The sequence below is a fragment of the Eptatretus burgeri genome, chromosome 2 (assembly GCF_056783735.1).
Source record: "Eptatretus burgeri isolate ZD-2024b chromosome 2, Ebu_testis_v1, whole genome shotgun sequence".
Lineage (NCBI taxonomy): Eukaryota > Metazoa > Chordata > Myxini > Myxiniformes > Myxinidae > Eptatretus > Eptatretus burgeri.
This window is the reverse complement of record NC_140962.1, coordinates 23185941-23205962: the sequence shown is the minus strand read 5'-3', so window position 1 is coordinate 23205962 and position 20022 is coordinate 23185941. Positions and strand designations below refer to the sequence as shown.

Sequence of the window (20022 nt, the reverse complement as noted above, 5' to 3'; positions counted from 1 at the left end):
TGCACAAACGCAGTCTCCGTGCCAGCTCAAGTGGCACACGCAATGAACACAACGAATGGATGGATGAATGGTTTGAACTGCACGCAGTGAACCACAACGGTGCAGGGGCTGCACAACGCAGTCTCCGTGCCAGCTCAAGTGGCACACGCAATGAACACAACGAATGGATGGATGAACACAAACACGGTGCACGGGCCGCCACTGCAGGCCCGTGTTGTAGCTGCCAACAGGGCAGTTCTTGCAGCTTGCAAACTGTTGCCTTGATCCTGGCGCACATGGCAATGAACAGGGGGGGGGGAGCAAAGCAAAAATTTAACGGGGCTGGTGAACGTGGGCAGTGGGCATGGCATGGCATGGCAAAGGCAGCAGGCAAACACAGCCTGCAGAACCAGGCCGCTGCAGGCAAACACAGCCGGCAGACGAACTGGCCGGCACAGGCCTTGAAGTACCACAGCTGCAGATGATCCGGCCGGCACAGGCCTTGCAGCAACACAACAGCTGCCGACGATCCAGCCGGCACAGGCCTTGCAGCAAAACAACAGCTGCCGATGAAGTGGGCCGGCCTTTGCCTTGCAGCAACGCAGCCAGCAGATGAAGCTGGCCAGTCTTTGCCGTTCAGTGGAGGTTGGTGGAGGGAGTGCGGTGGTGCTGGCCACTCAGAAGGCGGGCTCGGACCTACCCTACGGTCTCCCTCCCAACCTATCGCCTTTGCCTGTCATTGTCTATACCCACTCCCTTAATTTGTCAAACCCCAATTTAGCCCCAACTTATTTTTTATTATTATTATTATTTCCCCACTATAAATCGTCCCCTAACCCCCTTTATCGTCTTTGTTCGGCTAACCTATCCTGTCACCTAGCCTACTCCCAACCCCTACGTTCCCTTCCCGGAGGGGAGTAAGGGAGAGCTAACGTCCTGTGTCGAGGCCCAACTCAAGCCTCAGAATGGCCTCCCCAGACTTCAGCGATCTATAACACAAAGTTTGTCCAGCGGCCCACAACGAGAGCGAGGGGATGGATGGTGCGGAGGGGTACACTTCCTATCTACCCTAACCATTTAACTGTTAAACTACCCCGGGGCTTTCAACAAGCGCCTCTCGCTTAAACTATTGGTTCTAACAACCCAGATTCCCGTCGCCTGTGTTGGTGTCCTCACAATTTCGGGTCTCGCCCCCCAATTTTCTCTCCGTGCCCTCACACGGTCTCATGGCTGGGACACGTGGCTCCCTTTGGCAGGCACGACCCTCTGCCGAATCTCCCGCTATGGCACCCCCGGGCACTACACTGCCTCCGAGCCTACCAGCTCCCTAACACCGGGGAGTGCCCCCCATGGCACCTCCCCTGAAACGCACACGTGGCAGGCTGGCTTCCCGGGCCCCCTTCCGAGGGTCACCCGTGCCCACAACACTGCCCACGCGGCTAATGGCGCCCCGGGCCCCTGCACCAAGCAGGCACACCCGTGCCCACTACGCTATCCCGGCCCCCCATGGGCCATTGGCCTACCATGGCCGACTAGCCTGGTGCCCGGGGTACCCACTCAGCGATACTCACCTTTCGCAGCCACGCTCCCAGCCCGTCAACAGGGCTCCTGCACCCCTCCAAACGGGTTTCGAGCCTACTTCCTCACCAACAACAAAACGACTTCCATATTTGCTAATTTGACTAACCCCCTAACTCACTTTATACTGACCCCGGGGTCCCTTGGGCGGGAGTCACTCCTCCTCCCAATCACTCATCGCACCATGCATTCCCCATTCGCTCCATTCACACAGACTCGCTGACCTCACCCACTCACCAAGCACATGCTTCCACTTCACTCACCAACTCTTCAACACACTCACCGCTGAACTCTGCCATCCTTCTAACTACCTCCCCTAACTAACTCGTGCTCCCACGTCGTCCCTTAAACTAGTAGCACGTTCCATTTAACACTACGTCGCTAAACTACATCCCCTCTACACATTCACAAGTCTGTCCATGTCCTCAAATAAATCATTTTATTTCCCAACCTAAAGCTCACTAAATCCCTCTACCTAATCCATTCCACGGACTCCATGAGGACTTACCCCTGCCCCATGAAGTCGGTCTAACTAAGCTAACCCTTCCCCCTAACTAGTTTCCATCCTGTGCCCTAGTCAAGGGGATCATCCACCCCTTGCCCAGGAATCCTGTGCACCCGAAAGTGAGGCTTGCTTTTTTTTTTTCCATGCGCAGCACCAGCGCGGCAACTCGCGCACTTTGCACCTGCCCGTGACGTCATGCAGCTGCACGTGTACCTCGTCCCTCCTTGGACGGTACCATCCGGCAGAGATACCCCTCCTGCCGGATTCCAACCCCACGTGCAGCCATGACGTCACCGTGCGCATAAAAAAAAACACAAGCCCCACGTCTCGAGGGGTTCCCCACGCGAACACATGTGCTTTGCCCGTTGGAGCTTAACACACACGATCGCGTGGAGAACCCGTCCGGTCCAAATCCGTTTACCTGCCTAAGCTTTGTCCGTCCGCGGGATCGGCAAATCCACCGCGTGCGTTTCCGGACCGGGACTTCACTCTCGCAAGCGAGCACGTGGGGGCCTCGTGCGTTGCACAGCACGGACCTCGTGCTCACTGCTGGGCGAACCCGGCACGGTCCCCGAAACAGCTACAGCCGCTACCCGGCTTTCTTTCCTCACATGTCGCCGTCGTCGTCATTCGACCCACGCACTCCTGCGTGTAACGACGCTCACACTCCATTCCATTACATTCACACCGGGAGACGCGGCTGCGTGCTCCCGCATGCCAACCGACATCTCCCTCACATACCGCTCTCTCACACACACGGTCTCCCTTGCATAAACCATACCACTCACACGTGGTGCTCCATTCACACAAACCACTCCACTCACACCCGCGGGGGCACTCACCCGCGGTGCCTCACTCACACACGCGGGGGCACTCACCCGCGGTGCCTCATCCACACACGGTCCCTCACACACGCGGGGGCACTCACCCGCGGTGCCTCATCCACACTGGCCGTTTCATCCACACACACGGCCTCTTCCACACACGGTGCCTCATCCACACACGGCGTGCTGAGAAGCATGTACTCCGGCACCATCGCCACCACACCACTCACACACGGGGTCGCTTCCACACACGGGGACGCACTCACGCCTTGCACCACACACACAGGGACAACCACACTGGGGATTCGTGTCCCCACAAGGGTCTCCGGGGCCTCTATACCCCCCAAGCTCTCCGTGCACCCGTTCGCAGCACTCCTCCCCTCAACCTCGCAAAGCACGACCGAACTCACCTGGTCGTGACTCGCCTCAAGGGGGCATACTCCCTCCCCTCGTTCCTGGAGTAGGCCATCCAGCTGCTCGCACCGGGCCTCCACCCAGTCCGCGAGCTCACCCCCATTGTCCTCCACGACCTCTGTGTGTGTGTGTGCGTCACTTACCCCGTCTTCATCGTGTAGTCTTCCCTCTATCGTTCCCATCTCCCGTGTCTCTGCCAACTCTTCACCCTTTACCTCCCTTGTCTCCACTATTTTTATTTCCTTTGTCGTCACCTGGTGTCTCATCTCAAACGTTTTGGTCTCCCCATTTAATTTTTCCCTCTCGGTCTCCGTCACTTTTTCCGTCACGACCCTCGCCCATCACGTCTCCCGAATTAATTTGTCCTTACCCGCCTCGACCGCGGGCCTGACAACCGTTGCACCCCCTCCCAGGTCGTTCGCTCCCACACGTGGCGTCGCCATTAAGCACTCCCCTATTATTGCCTTCATGACCGCCTGCAGGATTCGGCCCATGTTCTGCGTCTCACCCCGCATTTCTCTCATTTCTTCCTTCATGTTTGTTTCCATTTTTTCGTTCATGCCTTTTATTGCCTTTTTCATTTGTTGCGTATTCGTATCCATTTTTCTCATCAATGCCTCAAACATTTCCATCGTACGATCCGTAGGCGAATTCGCACGTGGGGGCCGTTCGTCCGCCACCCCAGCCACTACGCCCATTTCGAACTCTGGGTTCAGTTGGGGGGAAAGTTCGTCCTGTACAACCAGCATTTCCTACTCGGGGTTTTCATCCTGGGCCATGGATTATAACAATTCTACATCCATTTCTAATACCCCCGGCTCCCGCTCGCATTGAGACTCCATCTTATTTCTCGTAAGGGGTAAATTTGAATCGCTCGCAATTTGGAGGGAATCGGGGGTCGCTCCTCTCACCCCTGGACCGATTTCCATGAATTTAGCTGGAGACAGGAGAGCCCGTTTTCCCGCTCTCCGACACCAGTGCCGCGAGGAGGGGGATGGGTTTGTGTCCCAAGACCTGACACCAGTGTTGCGAATTCGCGCCCGCCGGCATGCGAACGGCCACGTAACTCGAATTGCGGCACGTCGCCCACCGGACGGACAATTCTGTCGTGACCCTCTCGGACTAACGCCGGGAGCTAGTCACGGGTGGGTCTTTCGGCCTCACCACGATCGTGCCAATCGGCCCCCCGCGTGGGATAGGGTTGTTCGCCAAATTCGACCTACCTAAGTACCCACGCGGAGGCTAGACCGGGCGATCGCACCTCGCCGCAGGTCGACTCCGGACAAGGGCCACTGAAGCGACCCGTTCCGTACTAGCGGGATAACCGAGCAGTGTTATCGTCGGCCTCGACGGTTCCGATTAATTATCGGGCGTATTAAGCCCACGACCAACCCTTTATGTGAAGCAAGATGGAGATTCAATTAAAGAAAAGACGAAGCGAAACGGGAAAACAGTTCAACATAATGCACATTTATTCCGCGGCACACGGAGAGCACACATATACAATTACAACAATTATGCACCTTCAGCAATTGCAACAAAAGAAACACAACAATGCAGATCTACAACCGACTACGCATGCACACGGCAACACTTAAGCAGTTTTACTTTACAGACGGCGCCAACAGCACATTTACTCAAAAGCAAAAGAAAAGGGCCACCCTCAAAGACAAGGGGGCAGATGGGGCCTGTGGGCCAATATTTGCGCGGGACCTGAAAGAGCGGTCAGGTCCGCGAGACCGGGTGGATCCTACCCGTGTCTTTGTGATGAGCCGCCAATGTGGTGGCACGGCGGCACCCCGACTCCACGCTCCTTCGCGGGTTTCATTGGCACCGCTTGGAGTGGGGTGGGAACGGGGCCCCCCTTTTCGCACTATCTCAGCGCAGGGGGAAAAAAGGGGGGAATTGTTGATGCTCTGGGGAAAGAGGATAGCTGGCTTGCTTGGGTCCCGCGATGAGCGATTCCACTGCGAGCTCGTTGCCGACCGCCGTCTTCCTTGCCTCGGACCCGAGCTATTCGGTCTCTTGCCCAATTCTCCTCAGCCGACTGCAGCAAACCACCTGTACGCCCTCGCCTCCCGACTCACTCCCCGCTCCTCCAAGGCCGACTCTGGGCTCAAACCGACTCGACCGCGCTCCAGGCTTCCTCTCTCTGCAGCTCTTCGACAGACTCCGAACCCCGACAGACTGCGAGCTCCACTCGGCTCTCCGACCTCTCGAGACTGACTCTTCTCTAACTGACTGCCAAATTCGCCCCGCGCTCGGCGCTTTATAGGCCGGCAGGAGAACCCATATGCAAATTTCTGGATCAGAACGAGCTCGGGGGTGGAGCCACGCTCGCCCATTGGATGGAAAAAAGGGGCGTGAGTCTCCCCTGATCCAAGAATTTGCATATCGCGATTCTACACTGACGCGCCTGGAGGCGGGGCTAAACTGCCCCGTGCTTGCTGATTGGACGGATCAGAAGTGGGCGTGTATCATTCCTGATCCGAATTCTCCTCGGAAAGGCCGCACTTTGCACTCGCGGTTCGGCGCGCGTCCCGTATGAGGCCAGGACAGCCTGACGCTCGGTGCTCACAAGTGGTGCGGGAATTGCGGTCGACGAAGGAGAGGTGAAGGTGGTGGAGGGTTTATGGTGGTGGTTTATGGCCATGGCGACGTTTGGAATGGCAGTGATGCGATGTTTGCGGGAGCGAGTTGTGAAGGTAAAGGTCGTGGCTGTTGGCGTTGTTGTTGTTGTTGTGAAGCGGCGTTGCAGTTGGTGGTTGTTGTGTGATGGCGGTTGAGACGTGGTTGGTTCAAAATAAAGATAGAACAGAAAAACAACTATCTCAAAGTGTCGCAGCCCGAATGAATCACGTTTATTCCCTCTAAACAACGGGTTTGGGGCTAACTACACATGTACTTAGAGAGATATCTCACCTACGGGACCTGAATGGTGATTTGCGCATTTCCTCAACCGCAACTATATATATATATATATATATATATATATATATATATATATATATATATATATATATATATATATATATATATATATATATATTATTGTTACGGTGCCGGTGGTCGGCCACGAGCCGACCGCTCTGACAGAGACGCAAGTCGAGTCGGCACGACCGACCGCCCGGAATATAGATCGCCGCCCGGATAAGTCCGAGTCCACGGGTCCTTGTACAAGAACTGAAATACGCCAATGGGCAGACCACGTGGGATAGGGTCGATTGCGAATCTTCAATTTACCTAAATACCCACGTGATCCAACTATCGGGGTATTACATCCTCGTCGGAACTCGTACGGAACAAGCCGCTGGGGCGAGGCTGTCCCGTGCGCGATTCGGAGCGGCATAATTGCCGAGAACCGTCGGTCCAAATGTCCCCCTTTCACGGCAAACCAACGGCTTTCTAACTACCAACACACGAAATGCTCAGTCAATGAAAGAATCGACGTGACGAGCAGAAAACATTTAACAATTGGGGTATTTATTAATAATAATGGGGAACTAGGGAAGCACGTAAGAGCAGAACGACACCAACTATACGAAATGCAATGCAAACATTTACAGCACACAAAGCACTTTACAATTTCCTACTTATTAGACTGGCCCACGGACACACGTACGCACACACACAACCCACAAAATGGTGGCTGAGGCCTTTAATAACGGGCTCCAGCTCGGAGGGACAGATGAGCTGAAACCCAGAACCTATCTCGAACCTCTCCACCTCGTGTGGTCTTCAAGCTGTTCTGACCCGGGCTCCAGCGAGAGCGAGCTGGATCCAATCGCCATGAGCCGCGATCCTTCCCGAGCTCCAGCGAATCCTCTCGCGCTTCTGAACACGTACTGATCAGACGAGTCGCCGATCCTTCCCGTCGATGCATCGCTATCTCGAAGAACCACCTCCAAGATGAGGCCGATGAGTCGCACCAAGTAGAGAACAAAGATCTTCACGAACCAAGAACAGCCAGCCAAGCAACCAGCTCAACTCTCTTCCGATGAACAAAGCCTCTCACAACACGAACCAAGAACTCCGAGCCGAACAAAACCTGAAGGTCTGCTGAAAAGCCAAGCCGTAGCAAAAAGCCGCCACCTCGCCAAGCAGAACCGAAGCTCACTGAACAAAAGTCAAGCTGAAGCAAAAAGCTTACTAAAAGACCAGCCAAAGCAGAAAGCCTTGAAAAAACCTCCTCCCTAACCCAAGCCAAGCCAAAGCTCCACTGAAAAGCCAGCCGAAACAAAGCAGAGTATCCCTTTTTATTCCTATCCACCCCCTCCCCCGCTCCCGGTGTGGCTCATGCCCTCGTGATCATGCCTCATGCCCCCCGCTCAATCACGAGTGGGAGGGAGTTGTTAACGTCATGAATTATGGGACGGGAGGGCTCTTCTTCCTCTTCGCAGAAGAGGGGGAGGGGCATCTCCATTGTGTTATGATCACTCCCTAACTATTAAATTTAATCGCGCAGCACACTTAATCGATTTCTTCCCATTAAACAATGGAAGGTGAACTATCTAGGAAACAAGCACTTATTGACATAACTGACGAAAGCAACCTGAATGTTGTGTGCAATCGAATTCGCAAATTCGTAACACGATATATATATATATATATATATATATATATATATATATATATATATATATATATATATATATATATATATATATATATATATATATATATATATATATATATTGTTGTGGTTACCAGATTCGCAAACCACCATTCAGGTCCCTTAGGTGAGGTATCTCGGTAAGTGCATGTGTAGTTAGGCCCAAACCCGTTGTCTAGTGGGAATACATGTCATTTATACGTGCTGCGACTCTTTAGGATAGCCGTTTTTCTTTTACTATCTTTATTTTGGACCAATCGCCACCATCACAACCACAACAACAACCACCAACCACAACGCCGCTTCACCACAACCGCCATGACCTTTACCGTCACAACTCGCCACCATCGCATCACCGTCATCTCGCGCCACTCATGGGCACCGATGCTGGACTCGTGTTGGGCGCACGTTGAACAGCGTGTACAAAATCACGGATTTTCTGCTTCAAAAACGGATCAAAAACGACACACGCCCACTTTTTGCCGTCCAATCGGTGAGCGAGGGGCGATTTGGCCCCGCCTCCAGAACGATCGATATATGCAAATTTGTGGATCAAAAAGCCTTCACGCCCACTTTTTCTCGGGCCAATGGGGAGCGAGGTGAAAGGTCAAAGGGAGGGGGTCAAAGGCGAAGTTACGGGGGGATAAAAGGACGGTGTTCGTCAGTCGGAACGAGAGAGTCAGCAGAACGAGGTCGGAGAGTCAAGAAGAGAGAGTCGCAAACAAGAACGGGTCGGAGAGTCAAGAAGAGGAGAGTCGGAAGCAGAGGGTCAAGACTTCGCGGGCGGTGGAGCTGCTCGTCGTGTGCGTTGGAGTCGGAACGGAGGGGACGGAGCTGTGGAAAGGCGGCGACACCAGACGAGGGGGTGCTCGCGTCGTGCAGGAAGCTGCACCCGAGGGAGGCCGACAGCGCGACCTGGCCGAGGTGGAGACGCTCGTCGCACATAATAAAGATCCTCTATACCCCGAGCATCAGCAACCCCCTCCTGTTTCCCCCCGCGCTGAGATAGTGCGACCAAGGGGGCCCCGTTCCCACCCCCTGCCAGGCACTGTCCACGAGGCCCGCGGGTTGCGGGGCCATCGCCGCTCCGCGTCTCATCACCAGACGGGTAGGCCCGACCCGGTCTCGGCCTCAGGCCTACCTCATTCTTGGGGGATGTTCTTTTCCTTGGTTTTGGGTATGTGTTGTCGGCGCCGTCTGTGAAGTAGAATTGTATAAGTGTTGCCGTGTGCTCGGTAGTCGGTATTAGCTCTGCACTGTGTTTTTCACTTTTATGTTTGCTTTTTGTGAAAATGGAATTGTGTTTTCTTTTTTTTGTGTGCATTTGGTGGAATTGTATTTGTGTGCTTTCCGTTCGTCGCGAATAAATGTGCTTTATTGTTGAACTGTTCTCCCGCTTCGCTTCGTCTTTTCCTCCATTGAATCCCCATCTTGCTTCACGTAAAGGGTTGGTAGTGGGCTGAATACGCCCGATAATTAATCGAACCGTCGAGGTCGACGATAACACCGCTCGGTTATTCTGATAGTACGGAACGGGTCGCTTAAGTGGCCCGTGTCCGAAGTCGACCTGCGGCGAGGTGCGATCGCCCGGTCTACCCTCCGCGTGGGTACTTAGGTAGTTCGAATTTGGCGAGCAACCCTATCCCACGCGGGGGCTGATTGGCTCGATCGCGGTGAGACCGAAAGGTCCACCCGTGACTGGTTCCCGGCGTTAGTCCGAGAGGGTCACGACTGGATTGTCCGTCCGGTGGGCGACGTGCCGCGATTCGAGTTACGTGGCCGTCGCACGCCGGCGGGCGCGAAGACCGCAACACTATATATATATATATATATATATATATATATATATATATATATATATATATATATATATATATATATATATATATATATATATATATATATATATATATATATATATATACATATATATATATATATATATATATATATATATATATATGTATATATATATATATATATATATATATATATATATATATATATATATATAGTATATACATATTTCGTATGAGCCTGGTGTTGGCACAGTGGTTAGGGCAGCGGCTTGGGATCCAAAAGGTCCTGAGTTCAAGCCCCGTTGGGCCACTGAATTAATACACCAGGGGGTTGACTCAGACTGTCATCCTTCTGAGGTCGGCGAAATGAGTACCAGTGAACTGGGCCGGTGTATACCCCGGTTAAAATAGGTGTACCATATCCCTGTGTCGTAAGAGGCGACCAGGGTTGCGTCAGGAAGGGCATCTGGCGTAAAACATGTGCCAAATCACGATGCGGATCATACGGATGATCTGCTGTGGCGACCCCAAACGGGAGCAGCCGAAAGAAGAAGAAGAAGAAGATATATATATATATATATATATATATATATATATATATATATATATATATATATATATATATATATATATATATATATATATATATACACAGCTCTAGGAAAAAAAATGAGAGCACTCCAAAAAAATTAAATCAGAATCTCCACATGTATGGCAGCCATTCCATTCCAGTATCTGTTGAATTCCAACACAGGCACACATCATTCTACTTTGTGAGGTACTGATTAGGTGATCACCTAAACCGAATCTTATTTGACAAGGAAAAGTATAAAAACTACTGCTATGGTCATCACTATCCTCTTGCAATAGGACCAGCTGGATGGCAAAAACAGTGCCAGTAGTACGTCAAAAGTAATTGGAATCAAAAAAATAACTATTGACCATGACAAAAGAGTTGAAAAGAAAAGCTTTGAGTGAGGAAAAGAAGGGTTCAATTCTGGCTTTACGTGCAGAGGGATACAGTGAGCGTCGCGTTGCTTCGCTCCTTAAAATTTCAAAGACGGCGGGTCATAAGAACAAGGTCAAGCACAGACATTGGGGACAACAAATCTACAGACTGGCAGAGGGCGAAAACGACTTTCCACTGATCGGGATGACCGCCAACTCATTTGAATGTCGCTCAACAACCGTAGGATGACATCAAGTGACCAACAAAAAGAATGGCAAACGGCAGCTGGTGTGAAGTGCACTGCGAGGACAGTTCGAAACAGGCTCCAATGGGCAGGAGTAGAGGATAAATGGGGCTTCTAAGGCGTCTATGCAAATGAATGGGGGAAAATGGGGGTAAACTCTCTGAATTAAACCCCTCCTATACAAATGTATAGGCTAACCTTTCTGACTCAAGGCTCATTCGGTTAAAACAGGAGAATGATTTTCTTCCTCTCCCATACAAGCTCATGTTGAATTGAGACTGTCTCAAGACCAAAAAAAAAACCTAAACAGGAGACTAATTCCTCCCCCCCCCCTCCGCCATAGAAATGGATTGGGAAACCTTTCTGACTCGAGGTCAATCAGGACAAAACAGCAGACTAATTCCTCCCCCACCCTCCCCCCCCATAGAAATGGATTGGGAAACCTTTCTGATTCGAGGTCAATCAGGCCAAAATAGGAGAATGATTTTTTTCCCATACAAGGTCATGTTAAATTGTCTCAGGGTCCAAAAAAGCCAACCCCCCTCCCCCCACCCCACCCCCGCCCCCTCTGACTCTCGGCCCATCAGGTCAAAAGAAGAGATCGATCTCTCCCCCATTGAGTACATGTTAAACTGACACTGATTTCCTTTTATATTTTCACTCACTCAAAGAGTGATCCAATAAATATTTGTCCATGTTCGATTCGATGTAATAAATTAATTTTCGGATTTCATTCATCACCATCGAGTATATTCACAAATATTATTTTGGAACTTAGTTCTTGGTTTATATCTTTATTGAGCAGAAATAAAATGATAAACTTCTCTCAATGCTCTTGTTTGACCACCTCCTGATCCACATATCATTTTGAGATTGTAGTTCATTGTTTTTCCATTGTTCAATTGATAACCATCAAAGTTTTCAGTCCATTCAAGGATATTTATTTTTTCCTTTACATCCTCCAACTTATTTGTAATTAAATTTATCCGCTTATTTGTTTTATTTACTTTTACCCCGGTTATTTTTTCAATAAGACTGATTTGATATTTCTCACATTCTTTATGTTTCCCATTTCAATACCAAGGCTGATTACATCTCCACTCTTTGGTTTGGTTATTGCTTGGTTTCGATCATTTATAAATCAGTAAAAAGACGCCCTCAACACTTATGCTGTAACCATCAGGGATACGCTTGATTAGATTCTCTAAAATATATATTTTATCATCAAAAGCTCCTAATGCTTTCTTATTTATCTCTTCTGTATATAATTGATGTTTATAACTTCTTATTGTATTCATTTTTCTGTACTCTTTCTTCTTTAAGGTTAAACAGTTGTAATAATGTTTAAAGTTTATTGTTTCCTTGATTATATTTTTCTTTATTTCCTTTAGCATCTTATCACACCTTTCAATGGCATTATTATCAATATACGCAAAAGCCTCAGACTGATCTCAAACCCACAAATTCACTCATGACCTTTACAACCAACTCATCTTTAAACTTACCAAATAACCTTTTTATTCTTTCATGAAAACTACATACTATCAGACTTATAATTACTTGTATCATACATCTCAATATTGTCAATCATATCCTCATATACATCACTCGTCTTAATTTCTAATATAAAACTATCTGTATCCATATATAACAATGACACATTATCCTTATACTTTAATTTTAAATTATTATAGTAATAGTCATACATTAACGACTTTGACAAGTCAAGAATTGATATTCCGATATAAATAGGTTTATCCATTTCAATACTCTCTTTTTTTCAAATGAATAGCACAAAAGTTCTCTGAAAACACCTTCACTCATTCAAAACTTGGTCTGTTAATTAACTTTGAAGCCTGTTTCCAAGATGGAGCAAGTCTTATGTTTTGTCGATTCCTCACATTTTCCATAGTCTTTCCAAATACAGCATTATTCATTAATTTATAAAAGTCCTTCTCAAAATCTGTTTTTGCTTCTGTTCTCCTTTTTGTGTTAAAATCAATATATTTCTTTAACCAATGACTGTTTCAATTTCAAAATTCAATGAATTTTTCTCACTCTCAACCCAGCAGATAAATATTGCTCAAGTTCCTTTGATGTAAAACATAACTTTATTTATCATTTAATGTTGTAAGTAGTTTTTCTGGAGATTTACCTTATATATTGAATGACTGTTAGTCTTCACTTAACCATTCTTTTCTTGGACTTTCTTTATCAGGGGCATAAGGTCGGTCTTTATGTTTGTTATGAAGTTCTTCTGGATATTTTAAATCGACCTCAAAATAATATCCAACTTCAGCTTCATCCAATTCTTTTTGAGAGGAGATTACAATGTCAAGTAAAACTTTTTCATAATGGTTTTCTTAAACACATTTAAGTTTTCCATAAGGTAAAGATTGAGACATAGCCCACCCATACAAATTGTTAGCATTAGTGGGGCAACTTAGTATAACAATTGTGCATTTTGTGAGGAAAGCACCAAATTTGGCACTCGAGTAGCCTATCATATTATGAACAGATTTGGATATTGGGCCATCTCAAATTCAGCCGCTGATGGCTGTGGTAGCCATTTTCCACTGCCATCAAATATTTTGAGATGGCCCAATATCCAAATCTGTTCATAATATTGTTATGAATATGGGAATTCGATTGCACACAACATTCAGGTTCCTTTAGTCAGCTATGTCGATAAGTGCTTGTTCCCTAGATAGCTCACCTTTCATTGTTTAAATGTTTAGAAATCAATTAGATGCGCTGCGGATCGATTTAATAGTTAGGGAACGAACAATGGAGACATCCCTCCCCCTCTTCTGCGAAGAGCAAGAACCACCCTGCCGTCCCGTGACTCATGATGTCAACAACTCCCTCCCACCCGTGGCTGAGCGGGGGATGGAGCACGAGGGCATGAGTCACGCCGGGATCGGGGGAAGGGTGGGAGAAGGAAAAGAGGAGATATTTTTCTTTTGTTCGTGGGCAGAGTTGAGAGGGCAGAGTTGGTGGGGAGAGTTGGAGAAGGGAGTTGAGGGGAGTCGTTCAGCAGACCATCGGGTCGTGCTTGGTTTGCGTTAGGGTTGAGGGCTGCGGAAGCTTTTTGCTTCGGCTGGCTCAGTGAGCTTCGGCTGAGGCCTGGCTCGGGAGGAGGCTTTTTGGAGGCTCTTTGCTTTGACGGTTCCGTGAGTTTCGGCTTCTGCTTGGCTCGGGAGAGCTTTTTGCTTCAAGCTGCCCTGTTTGGAAGGAAGTAAAGCCGGTCGCTCGGCTCGAGCTGCGAGTGGTGGCTTCTTCTTCTTGGTTTGTGGAGCTCTTTGTTCTCCATTTTGGTTCCCGGCTTTGTGTGACTCATAGACCTCCTCCCTCTCGCTGGAGCCTGGGTCCGAAAAACTTGAAGACCACACAAGGTGGAGAGGTTCGAGATAGGCTCTGTGTTTCAGCTCACCTGTCCTCCGAGCTGGAGCTCGTTATTAAAGGCCTCTGCCACCATTTTTGGGGTGTGTGTGTGCGTACGTGTGTCCGTGGGCCCGTCTAATAAGTAGGAACTGCTGTTAAGTGTAAGTGACTGTGCATAATAAGCAGACGGTTGTAGTTCTTTTGTCATGCTTTTGTTGCTTGTATAATTGCATCCATGTTTTGCCTTGTTCAATTGAATACGTGCTTTATTATCATTAATGTCCTTGTGTGAATGTAAACCTGTTCTTTGCGTCCATTCCCTCATTGAACTGCCCCATCTTGCACTTGGAATATAGCTGGTTTTTAAATAGCCGGTAAAGTGATCGGGTCCAATGGGCCTGCGCAATAATACCCCGCTCGGTTATGCCAAAAGGAAGCGAGCTGCTTAAGCGGCTAGTTTCCAAGCGGTCCCGTTGAGGTACAATCTCTCGGTAACCTACCTGCGCGAATAATTAGGTAAATCGAAGATTTGGCGATCGGACCCTGTAGCGCACGGGTAGAGTGCGGACAAGGTTGTGGTGGGATAAAAAAACCCACCTGTGACTGGTTTCTGGCATTGTGTTCCAGAAAGTCACGACTGGATTGTCCGTTCGGTGGGCGAAGCGACCGCTATTGGTAAGGCGTGGTCGTTCACACGCCGACGGGCAGGAATTCTACAACAATTGGTGTTCAGGAGTGGAGAAACGAACCCCTCCGCCTCCGTAGCAAAATTCACGGAGTCGGATCAGTGTATACGGAGCAAACCCCCCCCCCTCCGTGTCCCCAAATTAGGAGGATTATAAATTTTAATCCCAGCACGCAAAATGTTCAGCCAAGGCGAGCTGAGCCAGGTGGGTGGTGAGGTGGATGGAGAGTTAAAAGAATCTATAGCTCAGGGCGAAATTACCGTGCAGGACACTCCCGTTATGCAGGAGAACCCCGTACCAGAAGGTTGGGAGAGAAATCAAAACCGTTCATCTGGTTGGTTTTATTATGTCAACCCTCTCACTAAACATTGGCAGTGGCGGCATCCAAGGCAACAGACTGCGCAGCAGAGTATGGATGAGATGAAACAAATAATAGAAATTATGAGACAAATGATGCAAAAGATGGACGCAAATGCGCAAAGCATGAAAACGAATGCGCGCGATATAAACAGCAATTTGGCTGCGATGAGGGGCGGCATGAATGATATGCGAACCCAGCGGGGCGAAATGCAGAGCATGGGGCAAGCCACAAGCCAGGCAAGAAGAAAATGAATCGCCACAATCAAAAAAGAAAGCACAAATGGAATCTTGTTCTCAGGTAAGATTTTCGTTTACCTCATCTGATAAGATGCTCAAAATATTTAGACTAGCAAAGAACTCGTCCTTACTGACTGAATAATTTTCACACTTTTATGACTCATCATACCGGTAATTAAATTGATGTCAATGTATTATGCTATACGATGCACATTTCCATCGAGAGAATTGGGGTCTAAAGCCACGAGGGCTGTTTTTTCCATCTAAAACCAGCACCCTGACTATACAACCACAATTTTTCAACTCATTCCACCGAACAGTTCAGGAGTGCATACAAGTCACAAACACAAACAAATTAAAACCTCTCTAATTATATGTAACACTAATTGAAGTACCCGTTGCTTTTCCACACTGATGCAATCAAAACATGGCATGTTGTACAAACATCTTCTTGTAAATCCGCTGATATCACCTTCATCAACCATCATTGATGCTTATATAACGCATGAGGAAAAATCACTTCCGCTTCGCTGCGAAGCTCAATATTGGATTCTTTGGTTTGAACCTCGACTTAAAATGAATAAAATTTCGCATTTTGAAAATATGAATTATTCTCACTGAGAATTCAACATCACCTTAATGCATATTCTCAACTTGTTTCAACTTTCTTTTTCTGTGAAAAGATGATTTGTAATACTGGAGAACATCAGGGTTGCTACACGATACACATTTACGTAGAGAAAATTGGGGTCTTTCCCCCTTCGTGAACTCCCTCCCCCTGATGTGCTTCCCACATAGAAACCATCCTTGGGGTATCCTCTGGCAACATGTAAAGTTTGAATGGATTTGATTCAGTAGTTTTTTTTTGTTTAGTTTGTGAAGCATATTTAAACAAACAAACAAACAAACAAACATAAATTGAGCTTTATATATTAGACTCCACTTTGTGATTGTTTTTGTCCAAATCACTTCCACAAAATGGTTCTTCCCCATCCCTCCCCCTCAGGTGGGATGTGAATTCCTCCAGGATTCTTTTAAGAAATAAGTGTCTTTCCCCTCCCGAATCAATACCTTAGACTTCAAGGTATCTCACGGTAATTTGTGTTATGTTGTGGAGTTAGTTTTGATGAACACTGAAAATGGCTTAAAACCTGTCATCCCTTCCCAGGGAAAGATGATACGTTGCCACCGTGGTATGTTGCTTCCCGGGAAGTTTGACAAGTTACAAGTTAGACTTGTCATGTAAAGTTAGACAGTCAGTATTCCCATTTTGAAACATTACTTGCACTGAAAGTAGATCAACACTTCTGCAGAAGGTCGCTGGATGAATTATGCAAGTCCACAGTTTATTTTGTCGGTAGCGAGCAGACGGCATCCCTTAATATTTGTCTTTGTTCCTGTTTTGCAGATTATTGGAGTCGCCTTGGGATCAGTGACGTTTGTTTTAGGAATTGGTCTTTCTTCATTTTCTTCATGCAGCGTTCCTCAAAAAAGGAAGGAAGAGCATCATCGATAATTTGACACTGGTGAAAGAACATGCTCACACATTCATTGCATTCAAAGGGTAATTAGGATGTTTAATTAGGTATGCCATGCTGTTCGAGTTTACCAGGATCTCGATGTAATAAGTAGCAATTCAATGGTGATAAGTTGTCTAGTAAATGTTCATTTCTTCAAGGGGGAAATGATAATTGTCACGTAATTAGATAGGGACACGGGATAGGGTAAGTGTGTCTGCGTAAACCCCTTTTAGTAGTCCCTGGAGGCTGGCCGTGATGTCACAGGACAGGGCTGCAGATGGCTCCGCCCCGTGATCACGATTGGCGGAAGGCGACGGCGGAGAGCCAATAAACGGCTCGATTGGGAGTGACGAGGACAGGAGGATAAAAAGGTTCTGTTCGGGGTCGAAAAGGAAGAGGAAGAAGATTACAACAAAAAGATCGTGTTTTTTTGGTGTGGAGGCTGTTGCGCGGGAAGCGTACTTGTTGTTGTGCTGATTCGATCGTGTTCTTCATCGTGTCTTGGAGCCTTGCTGAGCCTCGTGCCTCACCTTGGTTGGCTCTGGGGTTCTGCTGACTCGGAGTACGGGGTCGAACGGCGGGCGGACCTGCCTCCCTCTCCTGCTCGCAACTTGGCGCCAGAACTAGTTCCCTGGTGGCTGTGAGCGGACTTGGGCCAGGACCAGGATGTCGACAGCACCACGGTTTCTCCTGCCCCCCTGACGAGAGCAAGGCCAGCTCGTCCGACGCTGATCCAGGGACAGTTGTGTCCACACCACGGTCCAGCCTGACCACCAGAAGTAGCTACGTTGTGTGTGTGTGTGTGTGTGTGTGTGTGTGTGTGTGTGTGTGTGTGTGTGTGTGTGTGTGTACTTGGCGCCTTAGAGGGTTTGAGAATTGTATATTCATTGGAATTGTCTGTGTTTTCCCCACGCCCGATCCCACACCATCCCGTCGAATTGCCCCGGATCCCTTTTCTTGCCGAGTCTTGTTATTTCTGGTTAATAATAAAAACAAATAAACATCATCAACTCAGTGAAAAGTGACTCGTGCCACCTTCCTCGTCCCGTTTGCGGTAGAGCGATTAGAACCGCCATGTTTGGGTTATAAATAAATAAACCGCCTCCATCGTTTCGGCTCATTCTACGTTGGCGGGACTGTTCAAGTCCCGTGGACGTCACAATATGAACCCCTTATTCACATTCCTAATTCCTATCTTCGGGCTGGCAGGATGACCAAGGGATACACCCTCTCACCTCAAAGCTGTCTCGCCTTGGTTTGAATCCTGACCCAGCTATAAACTATCATCTCGGTGTTTTACAGGCAGGGTGATTCATCAGTGTGTGTGCCATGCCTCGGATTGACATTAAACTGAGCATCCCGTCTGCCGGCATGAGTTGTTGGATGTTAAAGATCCCACAGTGTCCTTCACGAAGAGTCGGCAAGCTATTGCTGGCAACATGAACATATTCCAAATTACTGCCCTGACTTCCTGAGTCGGAGTGGTGACCAGACCAGTATTGCAGCTTCGCAACTGCTTTGCAAGCACCAACGCTTTGCATAGGGCATGGTACGTGATGATGATGAATCCCTATATTCACATTCACACTTCCTGGTTGTGACACAATCCTAATCTTAAAATATGTCTTCCATCTTTTTTTTTTTTTGTATACCTTGGTCGAGGCTCGTATGAGATCTAACACACAACTCACAACAATGAGGCATGAGACAAGAGGGGCGGGAGTGGAAGGGACAAAACAGTGGGGAACAGACACATTAGGTGAACTGTGCAAAGGAGAGGGATGGGGATGGGACGGGGAACATGGCGAAGAGAAGATGGACATTACAGGGACTTTCAGGAAGGAAAGCAGGGGAATTGAAGGAAGTGGGCTTGGGTGGATTATCGGGGGTAGAAAAGATCGAGGATTTGGATGGGGGAAGATAAGAGGTGGTGGTGAACAGCTGTTTTGAAAGCCTGGAGGGAAGAATGGGAAATTATAGAGTGAGGAAGTTTATTCCAAAGGCGGGAAAAAAGAGGAATGAAAGAGTGAAGATGAGCAGTGATTCGTGATTTTGGTAGTTTTACCAGAAGGGGGTTGTTGGCGGACCTTGAGCGCCCTGTGGAAATGTGGTGGGGACAAATCGCAGAGAGAGCAGGGGGGGCAAGGCTGGAGAGGAGTCGGTAGAAGACAGAAAGACCACCGACCAACCTGCGGTGATTGAGTGAGAGGCCCAAAGACTCAGCTTCATTGCAGGAGATGCCGATGATCTTAAATGCCCTGGTTTCGACAGCGTGAAGCCGAGAAAGGTGGGAGGTAGGAGCACCAGCCCAGAGGGGAGAGCAGTACTCCATCAGGCTACGGACAAAAGCTTTGTAAGTGGTCAGCAGCTCAAGAGGGCCGAGGAAGGACTTTGCACGACGGAGGATTCCCAGTCGGCGACTGGCTTTTGATGCGAGGTTGGAAATGTGACTTTCCCAGGAAAGGTCATGGCAGATAGTGAGACCCAGAAGCTTGAAAGAAAAGACTTCTTCCAGAGGATTGTTGAGAAAGTGGATGGGGGGGTTTTCTAAACGGTCCTTTCGAAGAGACATTGTGAGATTTGTCTGGATTGAAAGACATGTTCCACGTGTTGTACCAGTTTGTGATTTTATCCAGATCTGCAGTGAGCGAAGAAGCTGCTGCTTGCCGGTCTGAGGGATGACAGATGGTACGGCAGAGGGTGGAGTCGTCGGCAAAGAGAAATAGAGGATTTTCCAGAGAGTCCGAGAGATCATTGATGAAAACCAGAAAAAGAACAGGGCCCAGAACGCTACCTTGAGGAACTCCAGCCTGCACAGGAAGAGGGGATGAAAGAACTCCATTTAGGGCCACACGTTGACTGCGACAGGAGAGGAAGTCTGCGAGCCATGAGTGGAGATGGCCTTGAATACCATGGGAAGAGAGTTTGGTG

The 20022-nt window shown here is 48.3% G+C and overlaps 1 protein-coding gene across 1 annotated transcript in view; it reads left to right on the top strand.

Annotated features, from left to right (window-relative positions):
- The window catches only part of LOC147031598 (uncharacterized), a 55226-nt gene extending 37167 nt beyond the window's left edge, over positions 1-18059 (top strand). Inside the window, exon 8 of the mRNA XM_085865827.1 lies at positions 16980-18059. Within this exon, the coding sequence (XP_085721953.1) occupies positions 16980-17092 (113 nt within the window). The 3' untranslated portion in view covers positions 17093-18059. The remainder of the gene's footprint in view (positions 1-16979) is intronic.
- The last annotated feature ends 1963 nt before the right edge of the window (positions 18060-20022 follow it).